The sequence below is a fragment of the Lemur catta genome, chromosome 21, assembly GCF_020740605.2.
Source record: "Lemur catta isolate mLemCat1 chromosome 21, mLemCat1.pri, whole genome shotgun sequence".
Taxonomy (NCBI): domain Eukaryota; kingdom Metazoa; phylum Chordata; class Mammalia; order Primates; family Lemuridae; genus Lemur; species Lemur catta.
The window spans coordinates 25,237,203-25,252,424 of record NC_059148.1 but is presented as its reverse complement, the minus strand read 5'-3'; the positions used below and the strand labels follow the sequence as shown (position 1 = coordinate 25,252,424).

General features: G+C 42.1%; 1 protein-coding gene and 1 long non-coding RNA gene across 2 annotated transcripts in view; one reads left to right on the top strand and one right to left on the bottom strand.

Annotated features, from left to right (window-relative positions):
* Window positions 1–15,222, bottom strand: part of LOC123626045 — a 31,648-nt gene that overhangs the window by 7,313 nt on the left and 9,113 nt on the right. The gene's annotated exons all lie outside the window — the stretch shown is intronic.
* On the top strand, window positions 3,385–5,914 carry LOC123626040 (disintegrin and metalloproteinase domain-containing protein 1b-like). The gene has a single exon (XM_045534811.1). It carries the CDS (start codon window positions 3,450–3,452, stop codon window positions 5,781–5,783), a length of 2,334 nt encoding a protein of 777 aa, XP_045390767.1. The 5' UTR covers window positions 3,385–3,449; the 3' UTR covers window positions 5,784–5,914.

The window sequence follows — 15,222 nt, the reverse complement described above, 5'->3', positions numbered from 1 at the left end:
ATACACTGTTTTGTGAATGTAAAATAGCATGCCAATTTGAAAAACACATTATTTTGTACTTAAGTTGATGTCTCATGTACCCTATGACCTAGAAATTCTACTTCTATGAGTAGACACTTACATAGGTCACATGGACAATAACAGCCACTCAATTCATACTAGCTCGACCCAAGGAAAAGGACCCAACAGTTCAGAGTAACTATAAGAGATGATAAATAATGACGATTTCACATAGGAAATCCTAGTACACAGCAATAGAAATAGAAATGAATCACACAGTAACATGGAAGAAACTAGCATAGCATGTAATAAAATAAGTGTATAAAAATTGAGCTTATATGTCTTTTTTTTTTTTTTTTGAGACAGAGTCTCACTCTGTTACCTGGGCTAGAGTGCCGTGGTGTCAGCCTAGCTCATAGCAACTTCAAACTCCTGGGCTAAAGCAATCCTTCTGCCTCAGCCTCCTGACTAGCTGGGACCACAGAGGCATGCGCCACCATGCCCGGCTAATTTTTTTTCTATATATTTTTAGTTGTCCAGCTAATTTCTTTCTATTTTTTTTTTTAGTAGAGATGGGGTCTCGCTCTTGTTCAGGCTGGTCTTGAACTCCTGAGCTCAAACAATCCACCCGCCTCGGCCTTCCAAGTGCTAGGATTACAGGCGTGAGCCACCAAGCCCGGCCAGGTTGTATGTATTTCTATGAAGGTGAAAAACAGGTAAAAGAAAACCTTGTTTTGAGATGCATATTTAAGAAGGAAAACTATAAAGAAAAATGGAAAGTGGCTGCCATAAAGACAGGATCATGGCCGGGCGCGGTGGCTCACGCCTGTAATCCTAGCACTCTGGGAGGCTGAGGCGGGTGGATCACTCGAGGTCAGGAGTTCGAGACCAGCCTGAGCAAGAGTGAGACCCCCATCTCTACTAAAAATAGAAAGAAATTATCTGGCCAACTAAAAATATATATAGAAAAAATTAGCCGGGCATGGTGGCGCATGCCTGTAGTCCCAACTACTCGGGAGGCTGAGACAGTAAGATCGCTTAAGCCCAGGAGTCTGAGGTTGCTGTGAGCGAGGCTGATGCCACGGCACTCACTCTAGCCGGGGCAACAGAGCGAGACTCTGTCTCAAAAAAAAAAAAAAAAAAAAAAAAAAAGACAGGATCATGATTCCTCTCAGGAAAGAGATCTGTGACTGGGAAGAGCAATGAGTGACTTTTGTGGAGCTGAAAGTATCAGTTACTTGATCAGAGTTGTATTTATTTTATATTTTCAGTAATTCACTGAAACATACATTGTGTTTTAAGCACTTTCATGTGAATGCACTATATTGTACTATTTAAAAAATGTCAAAAAGAGATGAGTGGTTTAAGAATGGAGAAAGCAAGTATGTACTCTTTATCAAAGAGATGCGTTATAAAACAGAGGCAAGATTTGGATGGTTACTGGAGAGTGATGTGCGCTGAAAGGAATGGTTTTATTAAAGTGAGATGGCATAGCATACGTACTATAAGGAGGTTAATCCAATGGAAACCTTAGGTATCTAAGATGCAAAAGAGAGAAGGGACCATCATCTAAGTGAAGTTTATAGGAAACTGAAATGGAAGGAGACCCCCCACACAAGTAAAAGGACTGGCCTTAGAAGCACCATGAACAATTCATCCATTATAATAGGAGGAAAATTTAGATACACATTCATACAGGGGCTACATGTGGAAGTGCTCTTGTGGTGGCTTCTATGTTTTTCAGTGAAATATGAAGGAGGAAGAAATTAGGAGAGTGAACTGACCAGCAAAATGCAGCAGGAGATAAATTTGGAGATCATGAATGTGATCAGCATAGTGCAACATGTGAGTTTTTCTGAAGACGTTTTCAGCCATCAGGGCAGGCATGAAACATGTATAAAAAAATAACATAGAACAGATGAGATACTGTACCACCTGTACCTGGGAGTCATTTCTTCATTCAAAAAATAATTCTTGTTCATCTACTCTTGGGCAGGGGCTCACCTAGGCCTGGGAGTACCAGCATGAACAAACAGAAGTGGGGACTGAAAACATGGAGATTATATTCTAACACGGGAGAGACTTTTAGAATACCTAGCTTTCAACAGGCATAATCTTAGGATACCAATATGTAGGGCCATCTCTCAGAGGGCGTAGTCCCAAGATTATAAATAATGTGTCCATGATAATCACATATAAGAGGAGTCTGCTCTGTTGGCATCTCCCATATACACTTTTGGATATTGTTATAATGAAAACTTAGAAATTTTGGTGATGTTAAATAAGAGGACGTCCCCCAGCAGCCCATTGGGGTCTATGCTGGGGCACAAGGCAACCACTTATCTTATCTAGCACACTGGCTGGTGAGATGTACACACACACACACACACACAACACTTCACTGAGCTGAAAAGATCACCCTGGGTTAAGATGTTTGTGTGCTTAGAGCAAGGGGTTTAGAGGAGAGGAAATGGGGGCCGGGTGCGGTGGCTCATGCCTGTAATCCTAGCCCTCTGGGAGGCCGAGGCGGGTGGATCGCTAGAGGTCAGGAGTTCGAGACCGGCCTGAGCAAGAGCGAGATCCCGTCTCTACTAAAAATGGAAAGAAATTATCTGGCCAACTAAAAATATATATACAAAAAAAAAAATTAGCCGGGCATGGTGGCACATGCTTGTAGTCCCAGCTACTCGGGAAGCTGAGGCAGGAGGATCGCTTAAGCCCAGGAGTTTGAGGTTGCTGTGAGCTAGGCTGACGCCACGGCACTCACTCTAGCCCGGGCAACAAAGTGAGACTCTGTCTCAAAAAAAAAAAAAAAAAGAGGAGAGGAAATGGGCAATGGAGAGTGGCCACCATAGATATCTTTAAGTGTCTCCCCTATCCCATTCCCTCCCCCTAGTCTGGAACATTTAGAGTTAGCTGAGCAACAGACGACTGCAGGGGTGGGGGAGGGGTGTTCCATGAGATCCAGTTGAGGAGGTTAAGGAAGGCATAGAGATTTTGTTTCCTTTCCCATAGTACAGTCCTACATTATAAGACTTCATAGCCCTTGTTCATGATATATCCTTCCGTTATGTAAAAAGGAGGTTAATGGATGCCGGAATGAAGCTGATGGTATAGAAAGTCGTTGCAGAGAAGGGAAACCATCGGAAGGACAACAGAGACATTAGAAAAACTAGGAAGAGACTGAGATAGAAGGCTGTAACTACAGGAGGTAGGCAGGGGACACTGTTCATGCAGCCAGCATAGGTCTGGGGTTAGTTCCTGTGTTTGAGGGTCTGTGTGTCAGGAAGAACTGCTGCTGTTGGACACAGGCCTGCATCATCAACTGATTCACTAGGGCCATGTCAGCAACAGCCTCAGAGAGACTCTGCCTCCTTCCTATCTGCTGTACAGAAACCCCTTGTGGTTTTGTATGAGGCTAGGAGAGTGCTTCAGGCTTGGCTCTGAACATGAAAGCCCAAGGTCTTTCATGTGTCAGGTTGGGGAATATGTTGCTCTTGGGGATGATTTTTTTCCCAAGCATATACTGTGACATGGAATTGGTATATTACTCTTCCTATGAAATAGTCATCCCAAAGAGTCTGACAGGCAGGGGAAGTGAAGACCCTGTAGAAAAGGCATCCTATGTGCTATTTATGCAAGGCCAGAAGCACCTGGTTCACCTGAAGGTGAAGAGAGACTATTTTGTGAATAACTTTCCAGTCTACAGTTACCATAATGCCATCCTGGGGCAAGAACTGCCTTTCATTTCACATGACTGTCACTATGAAGGCTACATAGAAGGAGTGCCAGGTTCTTTTGTTTCTGTCAACAGCTGTTCAGGCCTCAGGGGCATCCTGATTAAGGAGGGAAAATCTTATGGCATTGAGCCCGTGGACTCTTCAAAGCAGTTTGAACATGTGTTGTACACCATGGCACATCAAGCACAAGTTTTCTGTAGTGTCACTTCCAAAGACAGCCAAGCGGTGTCCACCAGCTGGCAACGAGGGAGCAGGAAGCCTCATCATCTACAGGCACTGTCCTACTTGTGGTCACACACCAAGTACGTGGAGATGTTTGTCGTGGTCAACAACCAGCGGTTCCAGATGTGGGGCAGTAACATCAATGAGACAGTCCAGAGAGTAGTGGACATTGTTGCTCTGGCCAACAGCTTCACTAGGGGAATAAACACAGAGGTGGTGCTAGCTGGAATGGAGATTTGGACTGAGCGGGATCTAATAGAGGTCCCAGTGGACTTGCAGGTTACACTCAGGAATTTCAATAGCTGGAGACGAGAGAAGCTCTTCCCTCGTGTGAAGCATGATGTTGCCCACATGATCGTTGGACACCACCCTGGAGAGAGTATGGGCCAGGCATTTCTCAATGGTGCCTGCTCAAGCAGTTTTGCGGCAGCTGTTGAATCCTTCTACCATGAAGATATTCTCCTGTTTGCAGCGCTCATGGTCCATGAGCTTGGGCACAACCTGGGTATTCAGCATGACCACTCGGCCTGCATGTGTAAGGATAAGCACTTTTGCCTCATGCGTGAAAATATCACTAAACAAAGTGGCTTCAGCAACTGCAGTTCTGACTACTTCTACCACTTCCTTCGTGAACACAAAGGTGCCTGCCTATTTAACAAACCCTGGCCCAAAGGCCGCAAGCGTAGGAATCCCAAGTGTGGGGATGGTGTGGTACAGGCACCGGAGCAGTGTGACTGTGGTTCTGCTTGTGGTCAAAACCAATGCTGTGACTCAAACTGTCAACTGAAGGGAGATGCACAGTGTAGTGAAGGGCTCTGCTGTGTTTCCTGTAAACTTATGCAGAAGGGAAACCCTTGTCGTGATGTTAAGGACCAATGTGACCTCCCAGAATATTGTGATGGTACCTCTGGCTCATGCCCTGAAGACAGGATTATGCAAGATGGCTCACCTTGTAATATCAAGTACCTTTGTCTTGAAGGTGTGTGTATAGACCCTACTACTCAGTGCGTGCAAGTATTTGGGCCTGGTGCAGAATCTGCAACACAGGACTGTTACAATTTAATAAATGGAAAAGGGGACCGGTTTGGAAACTGTGGCCGTTCTAATGAAAATAATCAGTATGTTAGTTGCACAGGTGAAGATGTATTGTGTGGGAAACTTGTATGTTCAGGTATTCAATTGTTACCAACAACCAAATCCCACCGTACAATGATCCAGGTCCCTCATGAAAATGAGTGGTGCTGGAGCTTAGATGCCTTTACCGATGTTGACATCCCTGATGAAGGTGATGTGTTAACTGGCACTTACTGTGCTCCACAGAAAGTCTGCTTGAATTCCTCTTGCACAGATTATAGCTCGGTCGCGCTTGAGTGTAATCCAGAGACAACATGTAAGGGGAAAGGAATTTGTAATGATTTAGGGCACTGTCACTGTATCCCTGGGTATGCCCCACCTGACTGCGCAACTGTAGGAAATGGGGGCAGTGTGGACAGTGGCCCTCCTGGTAAGCCAGCTGAACCAATGCCCTCAAAGCCCCCACAAGGAGGACCTCAAAATGCTACTGATACTAAACAGGATGAATTGGCTCTAAATGCAATCATATTATTCGTCATTGTACTTTTAATACTCCTAGTATTAGGTATGCTTATTGGCTGCATGAGCCTTTCTAAAGAACCACCACACGCTGAAGTGGCTCCTCCTCTGGCCCCAACACCGGCCCCAGAAGAGGCTGCTGTGGAAGAAGAGGCAGGAGAAGAAGAAGAAGGAGAAGGAGAAGAAGAGGAAGATGATGAAGAAGAAGAAGAAGAAGAGGAGGCCTAAGAGAAGCCAACTACGTCAAACTCCTCAAGCACTGATTGGGAATGAGAGGTTCAGTGAAGCAAAGGTGAAGTGGAAATAGATGACTCCATTGGCTCTGCCTGGGACTCTAAAGTCTATAAAAATATCTAATGTGGAAGGAGGAATTCTTCCACTTTTATTATTCACTTTAGCAATTAAGTTTGTATTTATTTAATATACTCAATGTGTTAGTATCTTTTGCTTTTTCACATTTCACTCAACTCTTAAAATGCATTGTTGGACGTTAATGTCCTTAATTCTTGGGGCCTATTTTTTCAGTCACCAGAAACTGGTTTTCAGTACATGCTATCTTCCATTAAGTTGTCTGACATGCAGAACTACACATACTTGAATTTATTACTACCACTGGGATTTTCATTTTAAGAAACAACTACTTATGATGTGAGGACAGCTGTTTATGTGGTTGATTACTCTAACTTGCCCTATAAATGTGCATTCATGAAAGGAAGGGTTTTTAAATCCAAAAATAAATAAAACCTTATTCATATTAGACATCTCTTCAGGTTCTGTGTGGTGTAGTTATTGAGGTCACTTTGTTCTGGGGCTCTATGGGAAGGGAGCTATATCTGGTAAGGGAGAAGACCCTGATTGCCCCTGAGTGAAGAGACCAGCATTGAGTTCACCCACTTTGTAAATCTAGCAGATGTTTAACATGATGTATGTATATTCCATAATTACTTCTCAGTATTTCTAGGTGCTTCCTACAACCATACTCTTTTTTTACCTGAAACATTTTTTTTTTCTTCCAGGGCAGCTTTCATAGACCTTGTTCCTTTTTAATAATTTTCCTGGGATTAATTTCACACCCCCAGATAACTCAGGGCCAATGAATATCACCTAGAGTTAGGAAACTGTTTATACTGATTTTGTAACAGTATAGGGGCACCTACCACAGTGCTGAGTACATGGATCAAATTAAAATATTTTCTATTGTTAAAAAAAACTTATTTACATTAATAACTTCTTTTTTTTTTTTTTGAGACAGAGTCTCGCTGTGTTGCCCGGGCTAGAGTGAGTGCCATGGTGTAAGCCTAGCTCACAGCAACCTCAAACTCCTGGGCTTAAGCGATCCTATTGCCTCAGCCTCCCCAGTAGCTGGGACTACAGGCATGCACCACCATGCCCGGCTAATTTTTTCTATATATATATTTTTTTTAGTTGGCCAGATAATTTCTTTCTATTTTTAGTAGAGACGGGGTCTCGCTCTTGCTGAGGCTGGTCTCAAACTCCTGACCTCGAGCAATCCACCTGCCTCGGTCTCCCAGAGTGCTCAGATTACAGGCGTGAGCCACCGCGCCCGGCCCATTAATAACTTCTTGACTGACTGACATTCAGAAGGAACCTCTCTGCTACAAGTAACAGAGCTCTGAAGGTGGCAGTTAATGCTCTGGGAAGAGAGCACAAAGCAAATATAACAACAACATTATTCATTCTGTGCCAAGGCACCTCGTTAAACACTTCACGTTCACTGTCTTAATTTCAATCTTCCCAACTTCCCAATGAAAGCTCCATCTTGTACATGAGAAAACAGAGACCAAAGAGTTTGCTCTAGAGCTAGCTAGTAAGTGGTGGAACTGTATCTTTCCCTAGGTATGACTGAATCTATGCTCTCCACTGCCTCAAGAGCCTTCTCTTTCAGTAAAAAAAAAGTGACAGGGAAGACATTTGATATGACCTTCATTGCCTACAACACAGCTTCTTCCTCAGTGACTCTAATGAAACAAAGCCTTACAAATGGATACTGATCTCTATCATGAACCAACTGCATTGTGTAGTCATTATAGATTAAAGTATCTTTTCCTCTACCATATCCTGACAGCCTGGAGTGGCAAGCTGGCATCATTATTCAGTTCTGTGGGCCTATCTCATTGTAGATGCTCAATAAACATTGTCCAAGTGCATGATTTAACCAAATCCAACCTTAAAAATGGGGCAAGATTTGTGCCTTGGACAGAATGCCCCTTGCCAGTTGATAGCCATTGCACAACCAAAACCTTGCTCAGATGCAATATTGTTAATTTTGAAAACCTCATGAAGTTAGTTGGAAAATGTTACTAAAACCCCAAACTCTAGCCATAGAAGGTTGAAGCCCATTAGGACAGACTATGGCAGGGAGGGATAAATTTTAACATGAGCGGGACTGTGCAGGTACTTGTAACTTGGGATCTTAAATCTCCAGGTTCAAGAGTCAGAGTTCTCTGTAAAGCTAGCATGACAACAGTCTGTTCTGCACTGTGTCTGACTGCCTGTAGGAGGTGTGTTTGGGGGATTATGGGGAATGCTTACATGTCCCAGTAATCTGTGTTGGCAGTCCCCTGTGACCAGACAGGTGCTGCCCCAAGAGACTCTAGTGGTGAATTCTTGTCATCCTTTACCTGCCTTCTTTGGGCCACTCTTTTTTTTTTTTTTTTGAGACAGAGTCTCGCTTTGTTGCCTGGGCTAGAGTGAGTGCCGTGGCATCAGCCTAGCTCACAGCAACCTCAAACTCCTGGGCTTAAGCGATCCTACTGTCTTAGCCTCCCGAGTAGCTGGACTACAGGCATGCGCCACCATGCCCGGCTAATTTTTTCTATATATATTTTAGTTAGCCAGATAATTTCTTTCTATTTTTTAGTAGAGACGGGGTCTCGCTCTTGTTCAGGCTGGTCTCAAACTCCTGAGCTCAGAAGATCCACCTGCCTCGGCCTCCCAGAGTGCTAGGATTACAGGCGTGAACCACCACGCCTGGCCTTTTGGGCCACTCTTACCCTTTCTCAGGCCAGCAGAGATCCAGGCCCTTCCCTACTTCGCCAAAGCACAGCCAAGTCCAGGCTCTAGAGTTTTATCAAGACATGGGGGAACAAAGGAAAATTATAATGTAGTAAAGACAACACATTGGGATGGTGCAGATATTAATGATCCTGGAGTCCAGGGGTCATGCTTTTCCCCAGGGGACATGGATCTACTATGTCTCGGCTTGGCCCCAACCTGACATCTTTTCTTGTCCCTTCAGGAATGCCTGATGGAATGTCCCCCCAATCTAGAGTCAAACTCCATTTGACTCAGTGAGACGGAAAAATAATTAAAAAAAAAAATTTACTGAAAACTCAGATCACATCATCGTAACCTCAGATGTACATAATTCTATGTACAATGAAAACAAAGTGTTACATTGATTTGAAAAAATTTAGCTTCTTGTTTACCTAAACTTCATTACTGAATAGAAGTTTTTCATTTTGTTGTATGTCAAAAGTCTCACTGAAGTGTTTTCTGAAAAGAAAAAAATGCTGTCTTCCTTCACTAATGAAAATGCAAAATGTAAACAACTGTAAAATAAATTTCACCCTGCTTCTAAACATAAAGCTTTCAATATTTTTGATGTATTTTATCACATGCCCAATTTATATGTAATATGGTTCCAGGTAACTACTGGGCAATGGAGAAAAAATCTTCTATAACCCTCCTCAATAAATATGCACACTCAACCACCTCATATCCTGTTATGAAAAATCTTTCTATTTCTAGAGGCTGCTGGGAAGCCTCTAAAAATACTTTGATCTTGACCCTAGCTATGAGATAAATCCTGGGTCTTTGAAACCTGTGACATAATGTACGAAAACTGTAGGCATTTGAAAGCCTCAGCAGTTTTTGGTTTAGTTAGAGGTGGACGTAAAATTTGCCTTCATTTGTGGGAGAACGTTTTAGTGAGATTTTATTTATGCAAAGGTAAATCTCAAGTCCTATTGCCTGGAGTGAGTGAGAATAGGATTTACACAGCTTGACTCAATTTGTAGCTGAGTTGTCTTCAATGTAGACAAAGTTACATTCCGACAGAGTTTGCTGTGATGTTGACTATTGAAAAGGAATAATTTTGGTGAGAGAAAAGTTTGAAGTTGGGGCCCTAGGCTTTGCTTAAGGCGGTCCACGTAGAGGACTGAGGTACAAGAATGCTGGAAGGTAACCCTCCCAGCAGACCATGGCCTATGGAGTCTTGAAGTACTGACATCAAGCATCATTATTTCCTACTTTCTAAATTATAATCCTTGCTATTTTCAGAGAGCCCAAATACAAATACTTTTACAAAATGGGATCCTATCCTACATGCTTCCTTTTTTCAGATGCTCCTCTCTTTAATAAAATGTTGTGTTTGTTTCTTTCACTTTCTTTTCTTTCATTTCTACCCCTTCACTGGCTGTAGCTCTCACCTCCTTTGTTCTTAGAAATCACTGTGAGCCTGGGGCACAGCTTTCCATATCCTTTTCCATGCTTGTATAGATATATATAGGTGCTTGGGGGCAATATTTTGAAAATGAGCTCACATTATTTACATTTCTTTGAATCTTGCTTTTCTCTGCATAGTGACAAGCTCACCAAGTCATTCTGTATAATTCTAAATCATTCTTTTTCATGACTGTATAGGATTCCATGGCATATTGGTAAGTATATGTTATTTCTACCATTTTTCTGTACATGGACATGAATTTTGTTTCCAGAATTTTGTTTTGTTTTTAGCCATTAGAAATAATACTGCCAGCAAAAGACTTGTAGATATATAAAGCAGAATAGAGTATATCAAGGATTTTCTTCTGTGTCCTACCTCCATCTGTGCTGTCTTCCTATTATTACTTTCCCATTTTCACCATTCCTGTTGGCAGAATTCTGAAGACTCTCAAGATAATGACTGATAAAGCATGCTCAGGAAATCCAGACCAGATAAGAAGTCTCTCAATATTCTACTTTAGGCAATCCTTTTGCCTGAGTTAATTCAAGTTTTGGCCACCTGTGCCCTGTTTGATTCAGGGAGACAGTAATTTCACAGGTAGAATTTGTCACTGTTAGCAATGGATGAGGCTGATGAAATTTATGGAAACCTGCTCCTCTCTTCTAAGGCCTTGTAGAGGTACCCTCACTGTTTCATATAGCTTTACTTTATGAAAGATAATTATTAAAATATTTTCCCAGACACCAGATTAGGGGTTAGGGATAGTTTGTTGAACCTATTGGGCCTCCTGACCCTTCAGTTCACTCAACAAGAAGATATCTAAACTGTGATCCAGAGATGGCACTTCTCATACCACTGGCCACCCCTAGGGTTAATAAGAGAGGTTGGCCAATGCATTTGGGCTTTGAAGTCATAATAATTTAGATTTGAATCTCTAGTCATATTTCTTAGTTGTGTGATTTTCAATACCTCATTTTTACTCCATGAGCACCTGTTTATCAGTCATAAGATTGGATAAGTCATAAATACCTTGTAGGGCTGCTGTGAGGATTACTCTTGGTTAGTCTAGCTAAACTTTTCTCAATTTTGTTGATCATTTCAAAGGATCAAATTTTCTTTTGTTAATTTTCTGTTTTGCCTTACTATTTTGTATATCATTTATTTCTGTTTTTTTTTTTTTTTAGACAGGGTCTCACTGTTTCCTGGCCTAGAGTACAGTGGCACTATCAGAGATCACTGTAGTCTCAAACTCTTGAGCTCAAGCGATCCTCCTACTTCAACTTCCAGAGAAGTTGGGACTACAGGCACACACCACCATGCCCAGCTAATTAAAAAAAAAATTTTTTTTTTGGTAGCGACAGGGGGAGGGGGTCTCACTATGTTGCTCAGGCTGCTCTTGAACTCCTGGCTGTAGCTCTTACCATCTCAGCCTCTCAAAGTGTTAGGATTACAGGCATGAGCTACTGCGTCCAACCTTTAATCTTTATTATATCCTTCCTTCTGCTGTTTTTTTAGTTTATTCTTCTTCTATTAATTTCCTAAGGTGGAAGATTAGATTATTGATTTAAGATCTTTCTTCTTTTTTAATATAGGCATTAATAGCTATGAATTTATTTCTTAATACTGCTTTAGCTTTTGTCTATAATTCTGTTATGTCATATTCTTGCTTTCATTTATCTCAAAGTATTTTCTAACTTCCCTTGTGATTTGACTCATTAATTATTTAGGATTATATTGTTTAACTTTCCACATATTGTTGAATTTCCCAAATTTTGTTTTGTTATTGATTTCTTTTTTTTTTAATTAAAAATATTTTAGGGCCGGGTGCAGTGGCTCATGCCTGTAATCCTAGCACTCTGGGAGGCTGAGGTGGGAGGATCGCTCGAGGTCAGGAGTTCGAGACCAGCCTGAGCAAGAGTGAGACCCCATCTCTACTAAAAATAGAAAGAAATTATATGGACAGCTAAAAATATATACAGAAAAAATTAGCCGGGCATGGTGGCGCATGCCTGCAGTCCTAGCTACTCGGGAGGCTGAGGCAGAAGGATCGCTTGAGCCCAGGAGTTTGAGGTTGCTGTGAGCTAGGCTGACACCATGGCATTCTATCCAGGGCGACAGAGTGAGACTCTGTCTAAAAAAAAAAAAAAAAAAATTTTAGGGTGGTGCAGTGGCTCAAACTTGTAAGCCCAGAACTTTGGGAGGCTGAGGTGGAAGGATCACTTGAACCCAGGAATTCAAGACCAACCTGGGCAACATGATGAGATCCTGTCTACAAAAAATAGAAAAATTAGCCAGGTGTGGTGGTGTGCGCCTGTAGTCCTAGGTACTCGGAGGCTGAGGCAAGAGGATCACTTGAACCCCGGAGTTTGAGGCTTCAGTGAGGTATGATTGTGCCACTGCACTCCAGCCTGGGTGATAGAGAAGGATACTCACTCAAAAAAATTTTTTTCTTAGAGATGGGGTCTTACTGTGTTTCCCAGCCTGGCCTAAAACAATCTTCCTGCCTCAGCCTCTCAAGTAGCTGGGACTATAGGTGTGTGCTGTGTCTGGCTTGTTCATTTTTCTTTAAGCATTTAGTAGAATTTACCAGTGAAGCCCACTGGGCCAGGGTATTCTGCTGTTGTTGGGTAGAATGTTCAATAGATATCTGTTATGTCTATTTGGTTAACAGTGTTGTTCAAGTCCTCTATATCCTGTTGATTTTCTGCCTAGCTGTTCTATCCATTACTGAAAGTGGAATATTTAAGTCCACAAATATTATTGTTGATTGTCTCTCTCCTCACTTCTCAGTTTTTACTTCATATATGGTGGAGCTCTGATGTTAGGTGTGTATTTTACAACTGTTACATCTTCCTGATATACTGCCCGTTTTACCACTATAAAAGGTTTCTCTTGGCTGGGCACAGTGGGTCATGCCTATAATCCGAGCACTCTGGGAGGTCAAGGTGGGAGGATTGCTTGAGGTCAGGAGTTTAAGACCAGGCTGAGCAAGAGTGAGACCCCATCTCTACAAAAAATAGAAAACTTAGCCAGGCGAGTTGGTGCACACCTATAATCCCAGCTACTCAGGAGGCTGAGGCAGGGTTCCTTGAGCCCAGGTGTTTAAGGATGCAGTAAGCTATGACTGCACCACTGCACTCCAGCCTCGGTGACACAGTGAGACCCTGTCTAAATAAATAAACAAACAAATTGAGTAACATCACAGAAAATGATGGAATACAGAACTCCAAAAATATATCCTTCCACCAAAGCAACAATTAAGTTGGGAAAAAAACTGTCAAAATCAACTTTTTTGGCACTCTTGGAACCTAATCAAAATTTTACAAAAATTAGGGGAATGCTTATGAAGAAAGATACTAGTAAATTTTGGTTTCTGATTTTTTCTTAGAATTCATGACATATGAAGATGCTGGTAAATTATGGTAAGAGAGTGTTGTGACATTTTAACTTACTTGCCTTATCTTCCCCCTCACTGTGGGGATAGCAGCTGCACTGGGGATAGCAGTCTGCATTCCTGGTGCAGGTTGCTGGTGCCAGAGGGGTCAATATGGACCTTATTCTCAAATAATCATGGTTCTGTGTTTTGACCTGTGTGATGTCACCCTGCAGGATCAACACAGGGGGGCTCACTTTTATTTCACCCACCTTGGAATTTTCTCAGAGCAGGAGTGGCCTCCAAAGAGGCATTTATCAAAAGCACTTAAAGGCAAAAATACTACCATAGCTTCTTAGGGCAAGGGATAACAAATGGGTCAAAGAGCAGAGAGAACCAAAAGCCTGGGAAAGAGGCTGTGGAAGGAGATACATGGGAGAATAAGAACTTTAAAAACACCTGCATTCATCATTCCTAATAGCCAAGATATGTAATCCACCTAAGTGTCCATCAACAGATTAATGGGGCCAGGCACAATGGCTCACGCCTATAATCCCAGCACTTTGGGAGGCTGAGGCGGGAGGATGTCTGGAGGCCAGGAGTTTGAGACCAGCCTGGGGAACATAGTAACACCCCATCTCTTAAAAAAATAATAATAAAAATAATTGGCTGAGCATGTACCTATAGTCTCAGCTACCCTGGATGCTGAGGCAGCAGGACCACTTGAATTTAGGAGTTCAAGGCCACAGTGATCATGCCACTATAGTCCACCCTGGGTGACACAGGAAGATCCTGTCTCAAAATAAAAAAAGAGTTTAAAAATGGTTAAGATTGTAAATTTTCTGTTATGCATTTTTAACCATAATTAAAAATTTCTGGCCGGGCGGGGTGGCTCACACCTGTAATCCTACCACTCTGGGAGGCCAAGGTGGGAGATTGCTCGAGGTCAGGAGTTCAAGACCAGCCTAAGCAAGAGCAAGACCCCGTCTCTACTAAAAAATAGAAAGAAATTATCCGGACAACTAAAAATATATATAGAAAAAATTAGCCGGGCATGGTGGCGCATGCCTGTAGTCCCAGCGACTTGGTAGGCTGAGGCAGAAGGATTGCTTAAGCCCAGCAGTTTGAGGTTGCTGTGAGCTAGGCTGACGCCATGGCACTCTAGCCAGGGCAAAAGAGCAAGATTCTGTGTCAGAAAAAAAAAAAAGAATTTCTAAATGGTTAAAACAGTAAATTTTATATTATGTATATTTTATCACAATTTAAAAAAATCAAACAAACAAACAAAATAAGCTAGCATTTTTAAGCTCTTTCTAGACCATCCCTCCCAGTGATTACAAATAAGAACTCTAGGAAAAATATAAAAAATAACTACTGGAGGACTCTGAAAAGTAAACAAAAGCAGGTAGATAGGGGAAAGAAGTCAAACTCAGAAAAGGGAACTAAACAGAAGTGAGCTTCCCAAACTTTTTTTCTTCTCTCTTTTAGCTTGGCCTTAAGTGTGCACCCCAGTCATGGCGCTGCTCAATGAAACTCTAATAGAAAACTCTAATAGAAATCTATCTTCAGGTCACAGAGACGAGAAAAGGACCCTCTTAGGAAAGCATGGAGGGAATCCCAGAAGTGAGGGAGCCAGAAAAGGAGATGCCATAATTGTGTGTATTAATCCACACAAGTCACAGTCCCAAACCAGCATACCCAAGGCTTATAGAACTAAACTGAGATTTGAACCAGTGCCCACTGATATTGAGACAAAATTTCTATTTGAAGCCTAACCAGGCTGATTGCCTGGTAAATTAAAACATTAGCAATCTCCAGAATTACAA